The 27732-nt window shown below is 46.5% G+C and overlaps 1 protein-coding gene across 1 annotated transcript; it reads right to left on the bottom strand.

The window, feature by feature from the left end:
- Positions 1–699: 699 nt before the first annotated feature.
- On the bottom strand, positions 700–26298 carry LOC144730706 (R-spondin-3-like). Its single transcript, XM_078611403.1, has 4 exons — positions 26034–26298; positions 11178–11327; positions 8158–8364; positions 700–5792 (listed from the first exon to the last, which is right to left on the bottom strand). Exons 1-4 carry the CDS (start codon positions 26296–26298, stop codon positions 5659–5661), a joined length of 756 nt encoding a protein of 251 aa, XP_078467529.1. The 3' UTR covers positions 700–5658.
- Positions 26299–27732: the final 1434 nt, after the last annotated feature.

Genomic DNA, 27732 nt, shown 5'->3' with positions numbered 1-27732 from the left:
ACCTTTAGTAAAATGTCTAATTGTGCAAGTTGTTTTAACCAATTTTTTTATTCCATAACCACAATGAATGTGGAAGATAAGGTGGAGTGTTTTTTTAATACAAAATAGCGAGGCCAAAAGCATTTAGCACATTTGAATACAGAGGTCACTGTCAGAATGTAGCATTCAAAAATAAAATGTCTTTCTTAAACATCTATGTGACTTGCAGTATTAAAATAAACTCTTTTGTACATCCATGTGAAAAATAATGACTTAAGTTCTTAATATTCTGCCATTTTAGCTGATGCCTTTATGATCCGCCTATAGAACACAACTCATTCTTTTGATTTTGTCTTCAGTGAAACTTATCTACGTTGATGTGGGAGCTGTGGTTAGCAGATGACCACAGTTGTGGGTTGGAGGAATTACCCAAATCGACACAAAAATACTGTCTCTTATCCACAATCATCCCCCCAAAAATGTAAATGTAGCACCTATGGCGAACACTTCCTGGTAACTCCGGAAAAATAATCCGTAGAATCCTTCCTCAGATAATCCAAGTTTCACTGTTTTAGTTACGCCTGCTGTGGTGATACCGTACTAATTACACGGAACGGAATCCTCTCATTTACCCGCCACGAAGCACTGCTCAGTAACATGGTATGTCATCATTGAATAAGGTGCAATATGTCCTTAGAACACAAATGCTCCACAAGCATGTAAAGCTGATATACAATCTCTGGTTTATTAACACCCTGGCTTGACTCACAGAAGAATTGTTACATTTTTTTTTATCTCCATTGCTTCTCACCTGATTCCGAGCCGAGGCATATTTGAGGCGCTGAAATATTGTTTTAAATATGAAAAGTAGTGTTGTGAAAATATATTAATGAAGCAACCTCACCAAATACCGCAAGATAAAACTGTCATTGTCAGCTGCATTTGAACACCATGAAATATACGGGTACACGTTTCTCGAAGGAATTTTTGGGACAAAAATAAACGGCATTTGTTGAAGCACATAACCATATTAATCTTACGCGAGCAGAGATGGGTATCGCGCCTAGATTGTAAGTGAGTGGACCGTTCATGCTTCATTCTCGCTTCTGCAGCCAGTACAGCGTGCATGACAGGTGCCACTAAACAAAGTTCATTTCACGAGTTCACAAAACTCAAGTTTAATCAACTATGGGACTTCTACTTTACTGGGACCCTAATTTCATTGTTTTCCCTTCAGATCCTTGAACAACCAAGATTCTGTCTGTTCCTTTGCGCTAATTACAGAAGCATCGGTGCAAGTCAGATGTGAAGTTCACTGATGTTAAAACGTAGGCTTTCACGGACAATATTATTCATGATAAAGGCAAAATCGCCCGATGAAGCTGGTTGTATTTACCAGCAGAACGTAGCAACTCAAATTATAAATGTGGTGGGTTTACCCTCCAACACTGAAATAGCAACTAATTGGCATGTTTTGTTTTCGTGACAAACCTTACTAATTGGCTGTCGGGTGGCGGTGGCTTAACGACACGTTTATATTTACCCGATCAAACCCAAAAAACAACATTTATTACGATGATTGTAAAAGGCCGCAGACTCGATCTTACTCTGTCTTTGATACTACTGAGCATACAGTTACACGGTGTACAGATACAACTGCAATCTATTTCCATTGCTGGATAATACAATAAATGGTTGTCATCTATCAAATCAAGCAATTTACACGCAGTACAATGTAAGTCTTATTCTAAAATTCGACCCATAGGCGTGTGTAAAATGGTAATTGTGCAGTGCGGTGTAGCATTTAAGGGTTTAGCCTTTAAAATTAAACGAACACAGCAAACTCTATCTAATTTACCCTCCTCCCCAGCTGTGCCCTGCTCAGAAACCTACAATAATGCGGTACAGTACAGGTTTTAATGTGTCCTTAGAACGCATACGCTCACGAGCATGTTGTTGGTATAATCCTCGATTATTAATTTTATCCCGGCCTGTCTCGCAGATGATAGATTACATCTTCATCTTTCACGGGCTCTCACCTAAGGCCATGCCAAGGAATGTTTGATGCGCTCAAATATTGCTGCTACACTCTTTGCAATACCATCTGCAATCTTGTGCCAAGTGTGTATATTCCCCAGACTGTACATATTCGTGGAATTAAGCGGCCCAAGCATTGTGTGAATCTTAACAAGCAAGTATGAACAATCTGTATGGTATTAACGAGGGCAGCATGTACCGAGCATTGCATTATGTTATTTAACGCTGGATGGGAAGTCCGCAAAGCATAATAACAGCTTTTAAAACGAGGGTATATGAACCTGCTGCCCATCCGGTAACACGTGCGTCTTAACATGGGGTTGAGTTCATAAGGCACAGTGAGCGTTACAACTAAAAAGCATGTGGCATGTGAGTTGCTGCCATCTGTAACGGAGGGTGTTGCACTGGATCTCCGTACGACGAGCCGCAGTTGAGGACGTACACAAGCTAGGGACTTCCTGTGGACCGTGAAGGGCATGTTGCTTGAACTCGATGACGGCTCGTGGTCAGGGACGTTAACGATCGAGGTGGCAGCAAAAGGAGGGAACATGCTGGATAGGGCGGCCGCCATGGAGATGGAGTGTTGGAATCGGCTAGATCAGGGGTTGGCAACGTGCGGCTCCGGAGCCGCATGGGGCACTTTGAGCACTGCTTCATGATGTTATTAATGAAGGACCACCGTATTCACCACACGCATTGCGGCTCTTGAAATTTTGGAGTTTTTAGCGCGTTCGAAAAAATTGGCTCTTCTTGTTATTTTGGTCGCCGACCCCTGAGCCAGATGGATTGTTGCATTGCAGGACCTTAAGATATGGTGGTAATCTCAGAGAACTTCATCCAGCAATGGATATACCATGGCTGCTGCTGATGATGATGGTGAACATATAGCTGTTACATTTTGTCTAACACGTGTTTTTATTTGTTTGTTAGATCGCTTCTTGACCAGGTGGCTGGGTGGAGGTCAGAGCGCTGAGCTGGCACTGTTGAGATCCTGGGTTTAAGTCTGGGCGGCTGCCCACGATTTCAAACAACTTGTGAGTTGATGGTCGAAATCCAGTCGCCATTGGCAGCGAAAAAATGCACGTAATTAAATTTGGGTCTGCGCGAAATGAAATGTTGGTCTGACCGTCGCGTAATGCAAACTTTTTTCGGTATCAGGGTGGGTCAAAGTCCACCCAAGTGTGCAATGGAGGTCCCTTCAGAATTCAGAGCAGTTCCGTGATACTATCTCCTTCAGTGGGCGTGTGTCCAACATGGAGTCATGCACTGCCCCCCTGCAAGAGTGCCAGATGTCTCCTAACACGACGTCGATGGCACAGCTAGAATTAATTTGGGGGGTGGAAGGGAAACGTGTCGCTCCGCAGTGGCAAGATGTTATCTCCCTCGCCTAGTATACAGGAGGTCGTGGGTTCGAATCGGACCCTGACGCCTGTATATTTGGAGTTTGCGTGTTCTCCCCGTTGGTCGGGTGGATTTTTCTCTTGGTCCTCCGGTTTTTCCGTCCACATTTGGAAACATACAATTCCACGCGATAAAGCGACGTTGTTGAGATATCCTACGTGGCCAGGTGGCTTTTAAAAAAGAGCTACATAACTCAGGGCACCTTACCTGTTAAAATAACAATGATTAATAGTTTAAAAAATATATCCCGACAACGCGAGCCGTGGGGAAGTGGGGAAGTGGTGCAGTGGGGAGGGATGAGTGCAGGAAGTGGGACAGCTGGATGAGGGCCACAGGGTTCGTGGGGACACAACTACCTCGTGTTCTCCACTGCACAACGAGCCACGCTGGGGCCCAGCCAGCCTGGCGCGGCTCGGGAGGCGCCGGTTTGTTTTGCACCGCAGAAGCCGAGCCGTGCGTTGACGTCATCAGCGATTTGAATGTGTAATTAGCCCCGCCCCCTGATCCTGCTTGGTCCGGATCCATTCTTTGGAGTCTTGCAAAGGTTTCGAGTTTCATGGTTTGATTCTGCTGGCTCTGCTCGGTAATAAGCCGGTAAGTAACCACCTGTGCCGTGGGGGTCACGTGCTGGCTCTGCTCGAATATGCCAGTGGGGAAAAGGGGTCAACTTGGCCTGGCTTGGCTGCATGTCGTCTGAAACTGAAAACTAAGCTGAAGGTAAGGCCCACTGAGCTATATAACTATTTTTCAGAAGAGACCTGGCTATCACAAATGATAGCTCAATGAAGTGGCTTATCATCGTGTGGACATTTATAGCAGCCATATACTCTAAACGCGTGATGTTAATTCTAAATGTTGAGGACCCAGAGAAAAATCCACACGACCACGAGGAGAGAGACATGCAAACTCCAAATATACGTCAGGGTCAGGATCGAACCCACGAGCTCCCGCATACCAGGCGAGGTAGTTAACATCTCGCCACCACGGCACCCTTTGGACTCGATCTGGACACCAGCGCAGCCGACGCGGGTGACACCCAAGGATGCCACGTCCAGTTTTCTGGAGGAACGCTCAAACGGATCACCTACGCAGCCACGTTGCAATACCATCCCAGGAGAGGGGGGGAGAAGAGGAAACTGCCAGGATGTGGTCAGCTGCTGCAACACGCCCCAACGTGTGTCCACCATTGTGACGTCCATCAGCACTTGGTGGTTGGTGGAGTGTGTTTTGTTAAAACGAATGCAATGGAGAGCACTTTTGAGCACAGCAATTAAGGGGCCGGTGTGCAAGCACTGCCCAACAGAAACCCACCACGTTGTTCTGCCAGTAACACGGCCGTGAAAGAGCCTTCGCCAACCCCGGCACTGACAAGCGTGGTGAAGCATGATCAAGCAGCCGCCATGCCATGCGTGGCACGGGGAGGCTTTTATCCAGCAGTGGATTGACACAACTGACTGTAAATTAGTATTATATTACTATGAAGGAAGCAGTGACTAATGCTTCAGGCTGTTTAAATAACGGCAGTTTTTTTTCCGTGGCAAAGTAAAAACTAGGTTTTTTTAACATTAAAATGCGAAACGTCAAAAGGAACAGGGATGGCACTCCTCTTTCTGCTCGTTCCTCCGCCCGTAGAATCGATTCACGCGTTGTCCTCCTCTTGCCGGCGCTCGCGATTGTCCCTCAGATGTCCACGCGGCGCCGCCGCTCACAAAGCTCGCACCGTCCTCGTTGGAAGGATACTAAAAAAAGTGCGCTGCTCGACATGCGGCGCCGGTCCATTTCTTGGCCACGGTCTCGCGTGGTCGGCATCTCGCGCTCTGCCGACTCTGTTGTTTACGTTGCCGGTGATTTCGCCATTGTTCAGGAATTCGCACCCAAGCGATTGTGGCAAAGGTGACCCATACATCAGTGGACCCTGTCAAGACTATTGGCTGTTGCATGACAGTCGTGGCTTGCGATGACGAAGCTGGCAACAACAACAAAAGAGTAATAGATTTCGTATCTTTGTCAAACATTAACTTTTTTTACGGAATGTAATGCCGACAAGTTGGCGAGGGTTGATGTTGAAGGTAACCTTGTAGGAGTTCGATTCAATTACCGTCAAAGTTTCTGGTGTGCATCGTTCGCGATGATTACAACGCCAGTTATAAATACAAAGGCGCAGATCTCTCTTGACTTCTTGGTGGATCTGCAACGGTTTTGGAAACTTGGCTTTGTTGTAGCTGGACTCCAGGAGGCGTCTTAGGTCTCCTTGCTTGTGGCAGGCGGTCTTGCAGTTACGTCCTTCCTGTTTTTTTTACGCTGTCCATTTTTTTTCTTCCCCCGTCCTTTGTGGCCTACCTCTTTCCTTTCTTGAGGTTTTTCTGAAGCCGTTTCTTTAACACAGGACAACAGCACACGTAGTCCGTAGTTAGATATGCATTCGTAATACAGGTTTTTTTGGGTTAGATCGCGTAAGTATAAATGTGGCGTAACTCACCACCACCCAACAGGGCCAACCAGTAAGGTTTGTTTCTTAAACAAAACGTGCCAATTCGTTACTACTTCAGCCCACCAGTGTGTTGGGAGAGTAAATCCACAACATTTTCTATTTGAGTGCTGTGACATCAACCAGCATCATCAGGATTTTGCCAGAACTGTGAAGAGACCCACCTGCTCTGGGTCTTAATTAGAGCAAGGTGACGTTATTACTGTAAGCCAATCAAATGCGGAGAGCAGAGAGGGTGGGGGGGGTAATTATATAACAATAGATTATTAATCACAGTTAATTAGTATGTGATGTAATCTTAATTTTAGAACTTTCGTGACTGCAGGAATTATTATTGTTATTTGGTTCTTTCGGTTAAGTCACGTCTAAAAAAGCGGGAGCAACACAGGAAACAGAGAGGGGTGATCGTCTCTGTGGAGACGATCACCCCTCTTTGTTTCCTGTGTTGCTCCCGCTATGTATCTTGGTGATATCTGTCTGCTAATATGTCTATCTATAGTTTTCTGGTTAGATTTTATGTCGCTATTTCATTATACCTGATGATGATTGCTTGTGTTGCAATCGAAACGTCGTATTCTATTATTTAATTTAATTTATTATTTTATCTTTAGACGTGACTTAACCGAAAGAACCAAATAATAGTATGTGATGTATTTACAAGGCATCACATACTATTACTTATTATTAGGTATACACACACACAACACTGTAAACAACACAAATACAAATATCCCCCCCGTGTAGCCTTAACAGACTTTTGGGGCAAGTGCTGTTCGCGAGCAGCAGCACCTACGAAGTCTGGCACGGAACACGACGGGTGGGTGGCCAGTACCACGCCTGGCCGCATTTGTCTCCCCAGTGGCGATGTTTTCATACCGCACCAGGTACTCATTTGAGGCTGAGTCGACCTAGGGGAGGCCCAGGACCGGTTCAGATGATCGTAACTGGTGTTGATGGCAGGGGGTCGAACCCAGGTCGCCGGGTTCGTGGTGCAGCTCGCTAATCGCTACACTACTGCTCCCCAACATGTAAACAATACACACTCAAGTCATGTTTTTTTATGATAACTGATTGAAAATGTCCGTGTACAGCCTTTTTGTCAATCCACTGCTGGATAGAGACCTCCCCACGCCATGTGGGTCATTAAGGTTGTCTTGGTTAAAGCAGGCACAAGAGACGTGGGTGCACAGAAATACAGTTCAACAATGCCATTTTGCTGTGCTGCCCTCTGCTACACCACAACCTAGCCCCACAGACACATTTGACAACCTTATTGCGCAAGGTGGTTGTCCGTCCAAGCGTCATCCACGCTCAACGTTGCTCAGCTTTCGAGATCTGGGCGCATTCCGGGTGATTTGGTCGTCCGCGCCACGCTACAATGGCATGTAGGGATGCTGGACTGGTGTAACGGTCAACGCGCTGGGCTTACAATCTTCCGGTGCGGCAGTTTGGACGTTTATTAAATCCCACCAACTCTGTCCATTCGGCAATATTTTTAAAATGTTATTTTAGCAGGTAAGGCCTGCTGAGCTATACAGCAATTTTTCAGATGCCACCTGGCCACAAATGATAGTTCAGCGAAGTGGCTTATCAAGTGAAAATGTACAGCAGCCAAATACTCTAAAAGCACGTTGATTCCTATTGTGGAGGAAAAAATCGGACACACTCGGAGAAAAATCTACGCGACCATGGGGAGAAAAACAAAAACTCCAAATATATAGGCATAGTCAGGACGGGGATCGAACCCACGACCTCCTGTATACTAGGTGAGGTAGTTAATATCTCTCCACCGCGGCACCCTCTATAAATGGCCATGCCACAGTTGATCGGCAGGTTGCATTGAGTGGGGTAAAGTGTGGAGACTTCCACCTCCGAAATCGTCTGGCCCGACGTGGAGGCGTAGGCGAAAGTACCCTTTGGAGGGCCTCTCTGGAGGCTCCCTCTGTTGGAGGTCATTTTACCAGCAGTGGCCTGGGCAGGTCAAATCAATCAAACTTTTTTTGTGCCTCGTGCCATTCTCATGCACACGCCGTACAATGGGCGATCCAAATGAAGTGCCCGTTGTGAATTCTGTTTTTTAATAACTCTCGTGAAACCAGACGAGACGAGCGCCGGCCCAACGCGTTTTTCACGAACGCAGAGCTCCCTTGGATTGCCAGGGAGTTACCGGACAGAGGAGCCCCCTTTTTGCATCCTCCGCTGCGCTGGGGACACGTGGCGCTCCTGTACGGTGCCAGGCGCGGTGAACTCACCCGAGCCGGCCCCCTCCTTCTTTGCGCACTGGCGGCGCTGGAGCCTGCAGCGCTTGCTCTCCCGCACGGCCGGGCACGGGCGGCCGTGGAGGGAGGGCTCCCGCGCGATGGTCCGCTCGCGGTGGTGGGTGCCCCGCTTGCCGCCGCACGGCTTGCCGTTCTTCGTGCAGGGCCCCCACTCGCTCCAGGGCCCCACCTCACACTCGACTGTCGGCAACACGGGTTCGGCGTTAATTTCATTGAGGCGTAGTAGCGCCGTCGTTTTTAAAGACGTCGTTGCTCACTGCAGAGAACTGCAGCGACACGATCGCACTCTAATGATGGCTGGCGCCAAACTGTGCCACACGCCTTCCAGCATGTCCTTGTGGGAGCCTCGGTACCGGTATAGTTTTTATTTCGGGTTAGTTCCGATGGCGTACATGTTTAGTATTATTTGTATATATTTTTTCGTGATTTGCTTACCTTTCCAATACTCTGCACTCCTATTGTGTTTTTGGATTGTTTGTTGTCGTAACGTTCTGACCTGCTCCTACTGGATATCTGTGAAAAGAGCTTCAGGCCAAACTGGGACACGTTTCTCCGTCGGCCGAGGTCCATCAGAGCCGGGCAGTCGACTGTAAACCTGAACATTACGGCGGCCGGGATTGTTCCTGTCACTCAAAACACAGATGCCACTTCCTGGACTGCCCGGGTCAAGCCCTGTTGCCACCTGTTCAGGTCAAACCCGGATAGGTTGGGCCCTACGCTGTTGCTTGGTGTGCTTCAACTACTGATGATGGGATCTGTTCTGACTTGAATTGTTCATCTCTAAATGACGAGTGGGTGCCGCGTTGGTTCGATGTTAACTACCTCAACTGGTATACAGGAGGTTGTGGGTTCGATCCAGACCCTAATGCTTGTTGTATCTCTGGAGTTTGCGTATTCTCCCCTTGGTCGCGTGGATTTTTCTCCGGGTCCTCCGGTTTTTCCCTCTACATTTAGAAACATGCTTTTGGAGTATTTTACTGCAATACATTTCCACGTGATAATCCACTTTGTTAAGATTTAATTTGTGGCCAGATCGCTTCTGAAAAAAAGCCATATAGCTCTGAGGATCTTATCTAATAAAATATTAAAAATAGTTCAAATAGTTTAATAGACTGCTCGATTGAACATCGTGGCAGCACTCGCCTGCTGTGTTGGTGGCAGCGCCTAAGCCAGTGGTGGCCATCCTTCCATTGTGTGAGGGACCGCGCGCGATCAGTGTTCACAACTGAGTCTGGCTCGCCATCGAATAAAGACGGTCGCCGCAGTGGGCGTTTTCAGATGTGCTTCTGCGGCCGTCTGGAACGCTCTCCCTTCCGACATTGGGAAGCCACTGGGAAGCTATGCACTTTTAAATCATGTCTTTAGAGTGCGAAAGAAGTGCAACATACGTACTTGAGAGAAAACTGAGTTGACCCCTTGACCAGAATTTGAACCCTCCTGATGACAGCTGCCGCTGCCACGGCCATGTTGTACAGTGCGAGATCAATGACAATTTCGTCGTCGCTTTCACGAATTATCATCATCTCACGACTGTTGTTGTTGTTGTTGCCGATTTAATTTTATTATTTTTTTCGTTGCTCTACAATTGAAGTCGTGATAAATAGCCATCATCTATGAAATGTGTTCTTTGCGAAATATTTTCTGGCGTAATTGATGGTGTGGCGATTATATGACGTCATTATTGTGATTACATTTTAATCGTTTAATTTTAGATATACATTGTAATGACTTAAGGCAGTCTTATATTGAGTGAACTGCAGTTGAAGAACTTTGAAGTAATCTTCATAAAATTTCGACATACGTCAAAATACAGAAATAAAACAATATAATGTGAAATACAATTATAAAGTGACGAGAAGCCTATATTGCGATACATGAGGGAAGGTTACATTGTTGCACTGACCTTTGACCCAATTATTTGGTGACCCAAAAATGTACCCCTTCATACCGAGTGTGCCTGCTGTGATTTAGTGAAGGACCTTTGGGATCAACATGTTTGATCCTGTTGATGAGGCAAAGATTTAAGCACGCAATCGTTTGGGGAGGCTGTTGCTCCAAAAAAAACCTGTTTCTGTAAAGATTGTGCTCACATTTAGTATTTGATCTTTTGAGAAAATGTCCCAAAAAAAAATCTACTCGGCAATTCCAAAAACCTCTCAATCCAAATGTTTTGAACATGTGTTGAAAACGATGATTTGACCTTTCAGTTGACACTGTATTGAACCCTAAAATTAGGGTTACATTTCAAAAGTGGATTTGATTTTTTGCCTCACTGAAAATTGTTTCGTGGGTCTGTGCAGATGTGAAATGTATACTGTACACACACGTAGATGGCTCTGCCGTGCCACGTTTCACCCACTTGAGTCGAGAAGGCTCAAAATGGCTTGTCGCAATGCGACCGCAGCTCACGGCTTTGCCAATTCATCACAAGCAATAAAAAGTTGACTTTGTATGTACGCATGTTGAACTTCTTTCACGACGTACATTGCCAACCGTGCCCTAAACGAACACAGCGGGCTCAACCCTTGTAAGCGACACCAAAGCGCGTTGTACGCAAATCGCCCACAGTTGCTCATCAAATTACGGCTGCTAGCAACTTCAAATGAGTACATTTCACAGTTTCGACTGACATGGTTTTAAAATGAGGGATGGCGCCCGGGGGGAGGACTGCACGGGCGGTACGACGAGGGCAGGTGTAAATCATCAGCGCAAGGTGAGAGCCAAATACCGACCGCTGCAAGGCCTTGTTATCTGCACGAAATTTGGCCTCCGCGATACGGAGGGGATTAATCCCAAAGACTAATAAATACGCTCCTGTGTACTGCGAAACATCGTGCTGCGTTGCTCCATTCTGAGGTCACAAGCGTGCGAGTCATTAAGCGTGATGGCCGCGGCGCTAAAGTTTGTCATGCTCGTTGCCCGAAACATTCCCGCAGCCTGTCACCGAGGGGGGGGGGGGGGGTGCTGCCAATGCTGGTGGCATGGAGACGTACCGACATTGATGCATTCCATGCTTTGGCTGTCCACAGCGAAACCTTCTGGGCAGGTGCTTGAACATTTTCCCAGGTGCAAATAATATCCAGATGTACATTTTGTACAAAAACTTCTGGCGAAGCAGCTGCTGCAGTGGTCCACTTTGCATTCTGTTGGAGATAAACAGGCGCTCTCTTTTAAGAAGTAGAAGCAAAAACAAAGCGATTGCACAAAAAATTACACAGCGTGTTGCGGCGAAGGCTTTAAAGCACCCGAAAGTTGAACGTCACGTGGAATTTAAGGTGCACACCAGCGGCGCAAATGTGGTTAACAACTTCAGTGTCAAGTCAGCGATACCACCGTTGCTCATTCAGCGAAAACATCGCCGTGAGTCACTCCACATCTCCCAAATCTCTTGTCTGGATGTCAAATTGACATCGTATTCTAAACGTTTGCTCTTCTTCAACACGATGTCGTCACCAAATGTCCAACGCTCTATGATGTAAACGAAACACAAATGTCAAATAAGACCCGGCCAGGAGCCACTGTCGCTGGAGCTTTCAAACTCGCAATCTGAAATTTTTGCAAACCCAAAAACCTTGATTGAGGACAAACTCCTCATTCTGCGTGGGATGGCTAAAACTTGGTCATCCTGCGAAGAGACTGCCCCCCTCCCGCCACCAAAATGTGGAACTTCCACCATCGCGGACAGACGTTTCCGGTGAACGAAGCACTTGGAATAGGCTCTCGAATGCTCAAAACCGCAAGCAACCTTGATAGAGACTCCCAAGATAATGTTATTTTTGGTTTGCTTCAGACAGTAGCAAGGCTGGTGTGGGTTAGCGGCTATGCAAGGAGCACGTTGTGGTTTGCTAGCTCTTTTCCATGAGACAGCTGGATTTAAGTTGGCAGGTCACCACACTTGCTCACTATGATGTGTTTAAAAAAATAGCACTTTAAAATAAACAAGATGATCAATTAAATTCCACCGCACTCCCTCATCCCCCTCACCCTCTCCGTTTTTTTTTAGATCTGCCTCCAATCTGGATCTCAACTGCCGCATAGCTCTGCAGTGTCCTCAAATCGCTGGGCTAATGCTGAGGTGGGGTGCCAGTCGACCCACTGTGGTGTACTTATTTATATATTTATATACGGTTGGGTTGGACAAGCAACAGAATCTGCGTCTCAGAATCTGTCAAAAATTTGGTCGGATAATTTCGTGGCCAGACCTAAAAAGAGCAATTATGGCCTCTTACGTGTTACGCAAATGACATCATTCCGATTTAAATCTGTTCTCTGATTTTACTGGAGACTCGGTGTGGAGAGGGCTGTATTTAAACAAAGTAACCATCTTTTCCAATTTTGTTGTCGGCATCGTGCCAAGAAGAGAAACCTCTGAGCACTATTGCATCACACAAAGGAACGACCCTTGGATAAGGTGCAGGGGACACGGTGTCGATATGTTAACTACCTCGTCTGGTATACAGGAGGTCGCCTGTATATTTAGAGTTTGCGTGTTCTCCCTATGGTTGCGTGGATTTTTCTCCGGGTCCTCCGGTTTTTCCCTCCACATCTGGAATCAACGTGCGTTTAGTTTATTTGGCTGCTATGCATTTCCACACGATCAGCCACTTCGTTGAGCTATAATGTGTGGCCAAGTCGCTTCTGAAAAGAGCCTAGGTAGCTCAGTGGGTCTTACCTGGTAAAATAAAAAATTCGTTTAGTCGTTTAGTTAGGTCCCAGAAGCTGTGTCGAGTCGCTTTCAAGTATGTGTCCGATCCTATACCGAACGGCACACCCTGAACGGCCTGCAGTGAGATTGCTCATTGCATGTTTAGCCGTCAGAACTAAAATTATCTGAATTTAATTATAAATACATTTTTTATTTGACCGTTTGGATTTCAACACAGAATTCAATGTTGGCTCAGTCCGTTGAGTGTGGACAGATTAGGCTCATTGCTCATCGGATTCTTTCCAATCGTGGAGCAGAACACAAATCCCTTGCCGTTTTTGTTGATTTATTTTTACAATTGGAAGGAGGTTCTAGTTTTCTGTCAAGAGTCATAGCCTCCTCCGTAAAAAATCGCAAGAATCCAGAGACTCTTAAGAATGCTAAGTTGCAGCACATGTCAAAGATTGCGGCCTGTTTTTAATTGTACGCGCCGTTCTCTTGCATCTCCACATTAAATGCTGAGCAAACATCTACATCGGAGGGACTACATGCGGTCACGAGGTCATCGGGCCAACCATCGCAGCCACTGCTCTTCACCGTTACTTCCTTCTGCCGGATCCCAAAGATGTTGGACGGTTAAAACAGCCCGACATGCAACGTATTCCGGATTCACGGCCTTCCCCCATAGCCCCTATCCTCACTGAAAGCTTTTTCTCACCCAGTAGGTTGCCTGTGTAACCTGCCATCCCATCCTTCAACCTCCACCTCGTGTTCGATGTCCACGATGGTTTCTCACCCCAGTTTATTATGAACTTCCAAGACGCTCACCTTTCCACTGAACTGTCAGCATCTGGGCCGCTGCGATGCCAAGTGCTCTCTCTCTCTCTCTGCATTGCCATAATCCAGCCACTGCCACCTTGCCCAACGCTACCTTTTTCTCCAGCACTTCTGTATTCTTTCAATTCGCACATTTATTTTTCCCCTTTGCTGCCCGGTGTGTCTCAAATTCTCGAGTTTAGGGTAGGGGGACACACACCCCCCCCCCCACATTTAGCACAAAACACAAAATAAATACCAATATTAAACACGCCAAGTTCGCTTCTGAAAAAATAGCTATATGGCTCAGTGAACCTTACCTGGTAAAATAAAAGAAAAAGTTCAGTTTAAGATTCAGGAGCCGGATAAAAATCCATGCGACCATGGGGGAAACATGCAAACTCCAAATATACAGGCGTCGCCAGGGTCGGAATCGAATCCACCACCTCCTGCATACCAGGCAAGGTAGTTAACATCTCGCCACCACGGCGTGTTTAAAAGCCCTCGGCCTTATCCAGACCAGCAGCTCAAAAGAACTGAATGTGTGGCCGATTTGTTTCGTGGCCATCACAACAGGACCCGTTGTGCATCTGCAACTGTTGCCCTGCACCACGTGACCGTGGTGATGACATCTTCAATCTTTTGTGCATTGTGATTTAACTCTTTTTTTTAATTATATCCCTCTCCTCCTAATTGTTTGACAGAGTTGTGTTTATTTATTTTGGCATTTTCATCCCTTGTCATATCTGTCCTTCCCATCATGTCTTTAGTGGCATCAGATTACTTATTCTTTGTTCGCCTTTTGCTTCGCTCTCATCACCTTTCATGACATCGTTTTGCTTTTTTAGACATTTGAATCTGTTGCTTGCTTTAATTTTGCTTGCTCCTGAACTACATTTTCGACTTCAACTGACACTTGCTTGTAATTAGTGCTGAAGTGTCACTCGCCAGAGCCTATAATCAATTGTAAGTACGTTGAACTTCTCCCGCACCGAACGTAGCCAACCATGATAATTGGAGGTGCGGAGGAAGGACTAAGCACAAAAATCCGTTTTAAAGAAATGAGTTTGAATCTAAAATTTAAAGTGCATAGCTGCAGTAGCTTCCTAATATCTGAAGGAAGAGCGTTCCAGACGGCCACAAAAGCGCATTTGAAAGCACCTGATGTGGTGAACGTCTTTGGCGAGATTAGCAAGGCATTGTGGTTGATTTGTGGCAAGCACTTTGTGTCTCATGAGTGCGACAGTTTTATGTATTCGTTCGGCAACTGAAAGCCAATTCAGCTGGGTGAGCACTGGACGGACACGTTTGGATCTTGCAGTACCCGTCCCACACCTTGCCAGGTCAATCCCCCCCCACCTCCATTCTGCGTTCCGATTACATCTCCTTCCCGCCGGCTTCCCTCCTTCCCATTATGCTTTTCCAGGCCCGTGGTTGTCAAAAATAAAAAAAATAGGTGCAAATCTCCTGGGCATATTTTGCGTCACTGACCCAGGTGAATTGTAAGCCAGAGAGGGGGGGGGGGGTCACTGTTCTGAGAGCCAAATGCATGCATGTGCATCAGAGCAGAATGCTCGTGCAGTGCAATTTTCTGTAACTACTACTGAAGGAAACATTTTTGTTCCAATCGCTTGCATCTAAAATTCCATATTTTGGATGGTGCATTGCCAAGAGCATATGTAATCCATCTTGAGTACCAGCAAGGACATTAGCTTGTAATTACAGGAAGTACGTTTTTATTCAAACGTAACCATGTGATCACGTTTTATTGAAACAGTGCGGAATCAGAATAGATGTATTGGGTGTCAATAAAACGTGATCTCATTGTATGTTTGAAGAAAAAACTACTATCTGCAATTGTGTGTATAACGTTTTCGCATTGAAATATTTTCTGCAGAAAGATTAAATTATGGATTGGCGGCTGCTAAAATACAAGTTCACCTCGCACATTTACTTCAACTTGAATGCGAGTTTGAGTGTAGATGTCTCGTGAAATGACGTGCCGGTAAATGTTGAGGTAGCATTGTCAAACTGGGAAATAAAACTGCTTAATGAAAATCCGCGTATATCATAAAACCACACGTGCTTTTTTATGGCATGGAAAATCCCAAGATATTACGTAATGAATATATGCATCAGAGACACTGGTAAATCTGGAAATGAAATTTGAAGCTGATACGCTTATTTAATAAGATGGAAGATAAGTCTTGCAGAAATTATTTTCTTTCTTTAATTGGAATCATCTCTATGATGCAATGACATTTTTTGGCAAGGAAGCCAAGCCTTGAGTAGCGAAAACTCAGAGAATCCACAAAGTTTCCTCTCCTCCGTTTCATAATCCAGCGAAACCAGCTCCCCAAACATTTCTTCTTAGGCATATATTTCTGTCACAACCACCCATAACCGGTTTTAAACTTATAAATGTTATTGTATGTTTAGTTTGTTGTCCGATAAGCACAGCTGGCTACCTACGCTGCGAAATAAGTTGAAACATTCATACATATTAAATCTTGACTTAAAGCTTTCGTAACTGCAGGAATTCATATTCTTTGGGTCTTTCGGTAAAGCCACGTAGATAGATCAAATGATAAAAAATAATAAAAATATTAACAATATCACGACGTTTCGATCGCAACACAAGCAATCGTCATCAGGTGAGAAATATCGCGGGAGAGCTGTTGTATATATTCTCAGCAGCTCTCCCGATGATGTTCACGGGTGTTGTGTTGCGCTGCACAGCGCTCCGCTGTGTGTGTGCGCGCTGTAGATCGGCACTGAGTGGAGCAGCTCACGTCTCACTTCCCCTCCCTCCTTCCCTCACTCAACCAAGAAAAAGTGAGAAATGAGCAGCTCAATTCGGTCTCTGAAGCTCCGAGCATCTGGAGTGAAACGTCAGACATTCTGCCAGACGATGCTGGGGCAAGTCCCAAAAAAGGTATCGGAGAACCGACCTGGATCCTCTCTCGCCATTGCAAGCGTGTATTCCTTTTCCCCACTTTAACTCCACTTTTTTGTGAGCCCTCATCCATTTGCTTTATTTTTCATCATCAGAGCCAGTGCCTCTGCTCCAGTGTCAAGCGCCAGCTGCTTGAAAATCCTGCCCTCATATTTCTCGTGCTGATTCATCGTCTTTCGTGCTGTTTGCGAGCGTTCCAAACCCGTGTTTGCATGAAGTCGGCCAAATTATTTTGCCGCACTACCTCACTCGTACTTTTAAAAGTAAAAACGATCAAGTAGAATACAGGCGCCAGCTGCGATTTCAACTGGCCTCTCAAGTGTAGCGAGCTAATAGTCTCAACCTGGCCACAAGTCAATACTGAAACAAAACTGGCATTACATTTAGTTTTGCACTTTGGCTGTAAGAATGAAACGTCAGATGTTACTAGCGTATGACAAGCATTACTCTGTAGCAGCACAAGGTGACTGCTGCCCTTTGGTGTGGGTATGAGTAGTTCTGTGATCTCCGTTTCCACGGGCTGTCTTTTATAACAAGGGCTATTAAACTACTCTGAAAAAGTTCGGAAAGAATTCTTCATCTCAATGACGTGATGCCGACAGCACGGTCGTTGTAAAAATTTGTGGAACAAAACAAAGCGAACAACAAAAATAGAAGTATTTCTGCGTGAACTCATTCTCACAGTGTATTTCATGTGAGGAGATTCCTTTTCAGCTCCAATTGGAACTCCATTTGATTTATTTTACTTGGAAGCAGATGCCTCCGCATTTTCACCACGTCTTAATCACATCGCACACATGGATTTGATGTTACATCGAGAAGCAGAGGGTATTCTTCTGATTTGACATTGCAGACTAATATTTTAACACTTGGCAAAACTATATTTTTATTTTGCCAGGTAAGGGCCGCTGGGCGATACAAATATTTTTCACAAGTCACCTGGCCACAAATGAATGCTCAACGGAGTGGCTTATCACGTGGAATTTTTGCAGCAGCCAAGAAATCTAAACGCACGTTTCTAAACGTGGAGGGAAAAACCGGAAGACCCAGAGATAAATTCAGGCGACCACGAGTAGAGAACAAGTAACTCCAAATATACAGCAGGCGTTATCAGGGTTGAGGATCGAACCCACGACCTCCTGCATACCAGGCGAGGGAGATATAATCTCCTAGCCACCACGATGCCTACGGGGGGAGCATGGTGGCGCAGTCGTAAGAGTTGCGCTTCAGCCAAGCACACCTGGGTTCAATTCCTCCTGACTCTGGGCATCTTTATTCATTGTGGAGTTTGCATGTCCCCCCCTGTTGTTCGTGGCTTTCTCTGGGTTCTCTGGTGCCCCCCCATCCCCCCCCCCCCTCCCCCCAAAAAACTGAATAAAACCGTACAATGGAACTGATCATAGGCCAACATCCCAATCCTAAACGTTTGCCGGCAGTTTACTCAATTGGTATTACGCATAGAAATCATTGCCTCCTACTGCAAGGACTTGGTGGGACCTTCCTGAAGAGTATTCTTGAACTCGTATGTATGCATCGCATGTGAAACTTCTTTCGCACCGTACATAGCCAACCGTGCTGACTTTGTGGGGCTTTCCCGGGTGAACAAACGTCATAGCAGCAGTAGTATTGTGATACCTCCTGCAGGTGACACAGCCTAACGAGTCCTCCGTGCCCTGACAGTTTTGACCTCAGGACAAACTCGTCTCCCGAGTGATGACAATCGGAAACCCCGGATAAATGTTTTGTTTCGTTCAGCGTCGTTCACGTACACCGCATTTTGCGTCTCTTTGACGATTTGTCAAGCGCGGACATGCGAGTGAACCGCAGGCGAGGTGGCATCGAAGTTGAGAAATTCGTTCCTGACCATTTTCATGTTATCCGATTTTAGCGGAGTAACGGAACCCATACATCAGTCACATCATGAGGTTTTATTTTGTTTTGCCAGGTAAGGCCCACTGAGCTTTACAACTCTTATTTAGAAGCGACCTGGCTTATCACGTGGAAATGTAGAGTAGCCAAATACTCTAAACGCGTGTTTCAAAATGTGGAGGGAATAACCGGAGGACCCAGAGAAAAATCCACACGACCACAGGGAGGGAGACATGCAAACTCCAAATGTAGATGCGTCAGGGCGGCATCGAACCCATGTCCTCCTGTATACCAGGCAAGGTAGTTAACATCTCGTCACCGTGGCGCCCCCGATACTAAAGTAATCAATAGCCCAGCTCTACTGTAGATAAATTACTGCCCATCCTCATACATTCCGCTACCTGAGGGTCAAACTTGTAACCTCCTATATTACTTTATTTTAACTGAACCTAGCCCCTTTTGCATCACATTCCATTGTCACGTAAATGTAACAATGTTTTACGTACTTGTATTGCTTCCAAATATTTTTTTTTTCACTCCGACTGCTAAGGTCACAAGTGTCTTGAAGTTTGAGGCCATGACTCTACCAACATACCAAGCCCATATTTGAAAGAAACACGTGCTCACTACAGTGCAGATATGGATCACGTTTTATGTTTATATTTTTAAAATGACACTTTTTTCACTTCACAAGTATAACAATCTTGAGATGTAATTATGGTGCACATTATAATTGCATTCCTCAAATTTTGGTTTCAAGTTTTATATCACTAAATATATCTACTGGCTTTCCCAGACCACACACTGTAAACGTTTACCATTTGCCAACTCTATGATGGATTCAAAGTGTTGGTCCAAATTCGTTGAACCACCCCTATAAAACATGGTACAGTCCGCAGCTAATTACAAACAGGTGTCTGGCACAATAAAGGACACTGTGGGGAAACAATGGCCGGACTGCACCATGTATTTTGAGGGTTGCGCCATCTTGTTTTGATCTAGCACTGTGTATTCGTACCGCATATGAACGGGAGTTTGCTAATCATGGGCAGAAAGTCAGAAGATGTCATGAACCGCTGCTGATGTCCACTTTTTGGTATCGTCTGCCCTTCGCTGGGAAAGCCCTGTATTTTCCACGGGAATGGTTTTTCTTTCAGAAATGCTCTTCACCATTGTCCCCTGTCGCATAGATTATCCAGGTCCTCTTTCCACAAACATCTTACGGGCGCAACGGTGGCACAATGTTCACGACCTCGCCTGGTCTACATGAAGTCTTGGGGGCTCGATCCCATATGCTGCACCGGTGGCGAGATGTTAACTACCTCGCCTGGTATGCAGGAGGTTGTGGGTTCAATCTTGACCCTGACGCTTGCTGCTGTATATTTGCAGTTTGCATGTTCTCCCCGTGGTCGCGTGGATTTTTCTCCGAATCCTCCGTTTTTTTCCCTCCACATTTAAGAAAAAAAATGTGTTCAGAGTATTTGGCTGCTGTACATTTCCACGCGACAAGCCACCTCGTCGAGCTATAATTTGTGGCCAGGTTGCTTCTGAACAAGAGCCGTATAGCTCAGTGGGCCTTACCTGGTAAAATAGAAATAGTTGCAGTTTTTTTTCTTGGGGTGAGAGATTCATCTCTGTTCGTGGCTCCGAGCATGAATGAGTGTGCGAATTGTGTCAATGGACGTGAGAATCCGTGGACGGAGCATACCGACAATCCTTATCCGTGATGCCGTGAGGGCAGTTGCGGCAGATAAGCAAATGTGCTTTATCTGCACAGCTCGGTTTGCGTGGGAAGAGCTCCCGAGCGATGGCACAAGACCATGAGAAGTGGAAGCGGTGGATGTCCGTGATAGGGGACAGACTAATTAACAAAGTCTGCTGCCTCCCAAGTAGCCAAGTATGGAGTGTATGGCTTTTATTTCTCACTCGGTGCTTTCCCGTGAACGCTGGTCGGCTGGCTTGGAGTCGGAATTATCGGCATGAGGCACTACCACTAGAGTACAATGTACGCCTATCCATAATAATCCGATATTAATGTGTCGTATGTTTTTTTAAACAAAAATACGACGAAATAAGGTGACATGGATGTGGTTGCCATTCTAATTCTCGTAACAGCGTTTCGGAGCTCTGAAATGGAGCTCTGCTGGTACCCCTGGGCACAAGAGCAACCGTGATGTCCGAACCCCATTTGGTGTCCCCCACTGTGGCACAGACGCCTTACTATTTTGACTGCAAGTATTGTGGTTAATCCAGACATGAATCCATGTAAAAAGGTTCCAGTTTTGTTGCCAGAAAAAAGGGGAAAAACCCTATTATTATATTTTTGTACTGGCAAAGGAGGTATAATGATGTAGATGCTCACCCCGAGCCCTCATTACTTTGATAGTGCATTGTCTTTGAGCTGTACGCCTTTTGGCGTCCTCTGGTCGAGCACCAATTGGGTCGAGGCTCAAAAGAAAGCCGTCCCTTGGTGTGGACCAATCAGTTTCAAGGACAATGCATATATTATGATAGTGTGTTTTTGTTTGCATTTTGACTGCAAGTATTGTGGTTAATGCAGACATGAATCCTTGCAAAAAGTTTTAAGTTTTGTTGCCAGATAAAAAGGGGAAACCCCCTATTATTATTGGAGCCGATATCGTTCATGGTCAGACGATGCCATCCCACTAAAGACAAAGATTCGCCCCCTGTGTAGCCTTAACAGACTGTTGGGGTAAGTGCTGTTAGCGAGCAGCACCCGTGAAGGCCGTCACGGCACACGAGGGGGTGGGTGGCCAACACCAAGCCCGATCGTGTCTGTGTCTCCCCACTGGCGATGTTTACGACACACACCGCACCAGCCACTCATTTATGAAGCTGAGTCAACCCAGGGGAGGCCCAAGACCGGTTCAGATTACATCATCGTCACTCGTGTTAGCCGTGAGCGGGAATCGAACTTGTGCCGCTGGGTTTGTGGTACAGCGTGCTAACCGCTACACTACCGCTCCCCATCCCACCACACGCACCCACGGTGTCCCATGTTTAATGTATGCTGCCCCATCTCTCGGGAGCTGCGAAGGGTAGCAAGAAACAGCTCCGTCGGCAATATTGCACGCCGGCCTTCCCGTATGCTGGCGTCTGCATCGCGACGGGAGGTGCGCTGTGGGGCACACCGCGGTTGCCGTTCGGCATTTAACGTTGGGTGCCTTGGGGGGGTGGGGGAGGGGATACAGGGCCAGCTACGCGTAACATCCGCATTGTTACGGAATTGCAGGTAGGATAAGCCCTTTAGGTCTATTATGAAGAAAATTGTGCATGTGTGTGTGTGGTTTAGATGGAAAGATCGGCGTATACGAGTGTTTTTTTTATCACCCGCGTGTGTTCTGCGGTGAACTTAGCTACGCTCACGAAACACCAGCACTGAATTTCAGCCGGAACAGGCGGCGACCACTCGTGCCTCGCACCAAAAAGCGCCGAGGACGGATTCCCGATTCGGGTGGCATTTTCTCTATGAAGTGTATATGTTCTCCCCCTGTTCTACATGGGGTTTCCTCCGGGTGGGGGGGGGGGTCGATTCCCAACCGTAGCTCAAGAAACCGTTACTATGTAACAGGTGTTACCCAAACATCACAAATGCTGAAAATATTTCGTGCCAAAAAAAAGCACGAGGCAACATCGCCACCGACTGCGTGATACATAAAAAAACAACACACTTGGCAGGACAATATTGTGTAAAACTCCTGGCACTCCACATCCATACTGTGACCACGTTTCTATAAAGCTACATTTTTAATACATCTGTTCACAGTTTCCCACGGTGAAGAAAACATGGGCCCGTGGATTGTTTAAAAAATGGTCCTCCTGTGTTCCGTTTCATTCACCCACGACCACCATGACCTTTACCGTGGCATTGCAGATAAAAGTTTTTCCTGTAATTAGCGCTGTATTAACAAAAACCGTACCCATCCTTTGCGATAAAAGTAATCTCTCCGAACAAGACCAGGCAGCCAAAAAATGCCTGGCCTTCAGAACGATTATCACCACAAGAGTGACCGAAAAATGTACTGTTTGTTTTAATTAAAATGTTTCAATTGACGATTGAGAAAACGGACCAGGTGGCCGAGGATACATGGGGGGGGATTCGTGAATCTCTGGCAACTCCTTCTACAAGAATGACTGTGTAGCCACAGACGACGATGGTCGTGATGCTTTGTTAATTGCAATTTACTGTCAAGTAAGTTAATGATCAGAGAGAACACTGAAAAAAAAGCAGAGTCAATTGGAAATCACTGATTCCATGGAAGAAAAGTGAATTCTCAATGTAATCTCACAAGTGGAGGTCGTGCATTCTCGTCCACCTTTTCAAGTAATATGAACGGTTACTTGAAATTCAATTGAAAGTCCTTTTCTAGTGACTTTAATTTCGATGTGAACTTTCTCATGAAAGTGAATTACCCATTACATCACAAGGCAAAGGCAATAGGGACTCACTACGAAGCAAATCGAACGGAGTGTTTTTGGGTGATTTAATTACAGCAAAGTGAATTGAAAGTGATCTCAGACAGGAAGATATATAAAAGTGACGCCTAAGATGTGAGAAAATATTGCCTGAAACAAATCGATTTTAAATGCATCTCAAACGTGAAAAGTTGACCCGTGGGTCATTTATTGACAGAAATATGAGATTGAAACGGATCTTTCAAAAAGGCAATTGAAAGTCACCGAAAATAAAGAAAGCTATATCAACGGATAAAATGAAAATGCCAGTTTATAGTTTCCATCGGTGATTTCATGACAAAGTCAACATAAAGTTGACAATAAAATGTTCTTAAAAAGATTTCCGTTTAACTCCCGTCCGTCCTCTCCTCAATGCTTGGCCATGCCCGCACCCCCCGTAACCCATGCCGTGAAATATAAACCACGTCATGCTGCTGCTGATTCTGCGTAGGCTTTCTCTGCTGTGATGTCCCGCTGCCCCAATGGGATTTATGTCAAACAACCGCGTGTCGTCCGGCACCGTTGTCCAACGTTTTTTGCTCCGCTTTGCTGGGAACTTCTTCAGGCACTGAATTCAGGGAAGTGATTTTGGGTTTTGGAAAATCTGAATCAGACGTCCAGTAGGGGTGGGTCGGCAAGTTACAACAAACAATTGAAAAACACGATAGGAGTACAAAATAGAGAAAAATGTAAGCAAGTCTATAGTTAAAAGTAATTAAAGAATAACTTAGAGACTGTCCAAATTTCCAACACTAAATGCAAGCTTGGTCGAGGCGGCAAAAACAACAAAAACAGTCTCAGAGCACACCAAGTCAATTGGGGGAGGGGGAGGTTATACGGAACGTTGGACAACTTTGCTTATCAACATGTGGTGCAGCCCGACCAGAGGTCAGCCGTTCCATCTCCCGGCGCGGCAGCGGCGGTTGAAGCAGTTGCCGAAATCCCCACTCCCATTCACACTAAAAACATTGTATGTAACCAGGTAAGGCCCACTGAGCTATGAAGCCCTTTTTCAGAAGCACGACCTGCTTATCACAAATGATAGCTCAACGAAGTGGCTTATCATCGTGTGGACATTTATAGCGGGCCAAATACTCTAAACGTGTGATGTTGATTCTAAATGTTGAGGGAAAAACCGGAGGACTTGGAGAAAAATCCACGCGACCACGGGGAGAGAGACACGCAAACTCCAAATATACAGCAGGCGTCAGGATCGAGATTGAACCCACAACCTCTTGCATACCAGGCGAGGTAGTTAATATCTCGCCACCGGTGCAACATGTATTTTTTTCGTCATGTCCTTATGCAAATATTTCTGAACTGACAATCCCCAAGACGGAACCTCGAACATATATGGAACACGTGAGAACTGTTCTTTCATATCTTGTGTAAGATGCTTGCGGCTTGAACCCAAGATATCAGAGATCCTGAGATGAACGATTTGACACAGGCCTTCGCTGTGAGCTCCTACCGCTAGCTGCTGTTCTGCTTGACCCGTCGCCATCGTCCAGTTTATGTTTGTGCAATGGCAGGTGCGGTGCAAAGCAAATCGGATTGCGAAGTGGGCAAAGGCTGCTGGAGACATTTTAAAAATCACCTTAATTATTTCCACGTTTTAATTGAAACCAAATATGGCCATGTAAACTCGGTAAGCGCGGCACCAGGGGTTTCTGTCCAGTGTCAATCTCACGTCACCTCGCAAGTCTCTTAGCAGCATTGCCACTTGCACCCTTGTTAAGTCCACCAAACGTTCCAGTGTGGCCCGGTAAAGAAAGGCTGTCCTGGTGTCGCCTCCAAAGCATTTGTGGAAAAAAAAATCGATTTTTGTTGTTGGGTTTTAACGTTTTCTTTCTGGCTTGAAACTCAAATCGTTATACGAGGGCAGGGCTACCTGGGTCGTGGGCAGAGTTGGCAGAGAAGTGGGTGGGGCCAATGGGCAGGATTGTGGAGCCAACGTTGCAGTGAAGCCACTGTGGGGGTGGGGCTAGTGGCTGGGTGGGCGTGGCCATGTAAAAATGGGCGAGAATGATGGAGGGAGGGGTTGCCAGCTCTCCATGCGTCCCTGTTGAGCCGCCCAGAAATGTATCAGCATGAATTTATTGCATCTCACCACGTGATATCTCATGTTTGATGAGGTTCCTCATTTCTGTCTCACCACTGTAAGTATATGTATGTTGAACTTCTTTCGCACCGTATATAGCCAACCGTGCTAATCGGGGGTGCAGGGGAAGGGCAATAAACTAAACACAAAAAGCAGTTTTAAATAAATGAGTTATCAATCTAGATGAGTTAAAAGTGCATAGCTCCATTGACTTCCTAATATCGGAAGGAAGAGCATTCCAGACGGCCGCGATGCAAACTATACTATTTTGTTTCCTTGTCGGTATCCACTTGCATCCTGTGTGGTATTTATTCTCACGTAATCTTCCTGTACCGCGTCACATTGCCATCGCATCATCTCTGCCACGCTCGCATTTTTTTTCTCCATCTGTGCAATTCCTCTGCCTATCACTTGTTCACCACTGCTGTACCCTAATTTGCAATGAAACTAAAAAAACTGAACGGCCACATTCTGAGCCACCACTCCCATATCGGACTGTGGACTTTTCAATCGCCCCACGAACATGTAGAATCAACACTCGGTTCGACTCCCTCCTTGCCACTGGGTGGCACGTGAAACACAAGAAAACACTTGACAATCACTGTGCTTCTTTTAAAAATTGAATTGTCAAGAATTGCCACATGCGTCCCTCCTGTGTCGCACGCAATCCCCTGTAGCATGCAACCTTACGCGGATAAACCAAACACGCAGACAAAGAAATAAATCTGGCCCCTTCGTCTATCCACTGCTGGCTTCAAGGCCTCCCCATTCTGCGTCGGCCACGGGAGTTCGTCGACCGTACTTCACCAGCATGGCCGTGACATCCACGTGGCTAAGACCTAGACTAAAACCTACCAAAGTTTACCGTCGACTCGCCTAACCTAACGACCACGAGTCAGGCCGGGTGACCACGCGGGGGACCATGCCCAGCCCGGTGGTGTCCTTTCGTGCGGTGGGGGTGGGCAGGTGGGGCAGGGGTTACTCACTTGCACACCTGTTGATGGAGGGCTCTCGCTGCTCGTAGTGCCCCTGGGGACACGCGGCAGTGCAGCGGCCCTGCTGCCGCATGCCCTTGCGCTCCAGGAAGAAGAAGTAACGCTGCTCGCAGCTCAGGCAGCCGTTCACCTCCGAGCAGCTGCGGCAGCCCCTGGGACAGGACGCGCTCACCACGGCCGCCGCTGCCCCAGCCGCCGCTGCTGACGGGACAGAAAGCGCAAGCGACCAGGTAAGGGCCACTGCTATTGGCGCCATGGTGGCGAGATGTTAACTCCCTCGCCTGGTATGCCGGAGGTCGTAGGTTTGATCGCGACCATGTCGTCTGTATATTTGGAGATTGTGTGTCTCTCTCCCCGTGGTCGCGTGGATTTTTCTCTGGGTCCTCTGGTTTTCCCCTCCACATTTACAATCAACATCACGCGTTTAGAGTATTTGGCTGCTAAACATTTCCACGTGATGATAAGCCGCTTTTTTGAGCTATGTGGCCAGGTTGCTTCTGAAAAAGAGCCATATCGCTCCGTGGGCCGTTCCTGGTAAAATAAAAAAAAGTTTAGTTTTTTTTTTAAGATAACTCTTTAAAGCAGCCAAATACTCTGAAACTTGTTCGCTTGGTGCAGCCCGGGTCGCCCACCACCTGCCTGGCCTGGTTCGACCCTAGTACACGGTGAGAATTGGCACCCGCGTTTTCTGGCGCCAGGAATTGATTTTCAGCGAGAATCTGGTGCCGGTGTTGAGTTTGGAATTTTTTTTATTCCTGTCTTTAACTGCGTGGTTTTGATAACGGACGTTGGATGAGAAAAAAACACTAAAACGTGTCTGGGATTGGTCTGGGGGTGCAACCTATTTTGGTGCAGCTCTGCAATTGCTTTATGAGGCCACTGCTCGGTAGAAGGGCCTCCACTAGAGGGAGCTCGAGAGCCCCTCTACACTGGTAATTGGCCTACTCCTCCACACTGGCTAGACGAGTTGGAAAGGGTGGAATTACCAAAACTTTACCCCCTACCCAGAGTTGAGCTCGCGACTGTTTGACCGTGAGCTGGGCGCTTTAACCACCACGGCCTCGTAGTTACATCATAGACATGGGCACAATTGTGGTTGAACTGTGGTGTGTTATATTCTCCTGCGCCCGCAGTCTTCAACAAATCCCCCCCCTCCCATTCAAGTCCAGGCTCAAGACTTCCCCCCCCCCGTCCACTCTAACTGACCACCTCTCCCTATAAAACGCCGAAGCCCACGACTTCTGTGCAGCATCTCATTGAGACTACGTCTCAATTAGGCGCTGCTTATGTCCACCGGAGAGCATCCGAGTGGACGCTGACTGCGGAGATGGAGCGATGAAATAAGCTTGCATCGCGGCATGGTGAGTGATGGCGGCGGCTTGGAGAGGCCCTCCATCTAGCAGCGGATTGACCAAGGATGCTGCTGATGATGAAGATGCCTTCATGAACAGTGATGGAGAAGTCCCTCCGGAAATATGTATGCACACCACATTCAGTATATGTCTCGCTATGAAACGAAACTATTTATTTAAACTATGAACATTATTTTCCAGGCAAGGCCCACTGAGCTATATATAGCCACAAATGTGGAGGGAAAACCCGGAGGACCCAGGACAAATCCACGCGGCCACAGGAACAGCGAGATGCAAACTCCAAATATACAGCAGGCGTCAGGGTCGGGATCGAACCC

The sequence above is a fragment of the Lampetra planeri genome, chromosome 2 (genome assembly GCF_965212315.1).
Source record: "Lampetra planeri chromosome 2, kcLamPlan1.2.h2, whole genome shotgun sequence".
Lineage (NCBI taxonomy): Eukaryota > Metazoa > Chordata > Hyperoartia > Petromyzontiformes > Petromyzontidae > Lampetra > Lampetra planeri.
The sequence above is the reverse complement of the archived record's forward strand: the minus strand, read 5'-3'. Positions and strand labels throughout refer to the sequence as shown.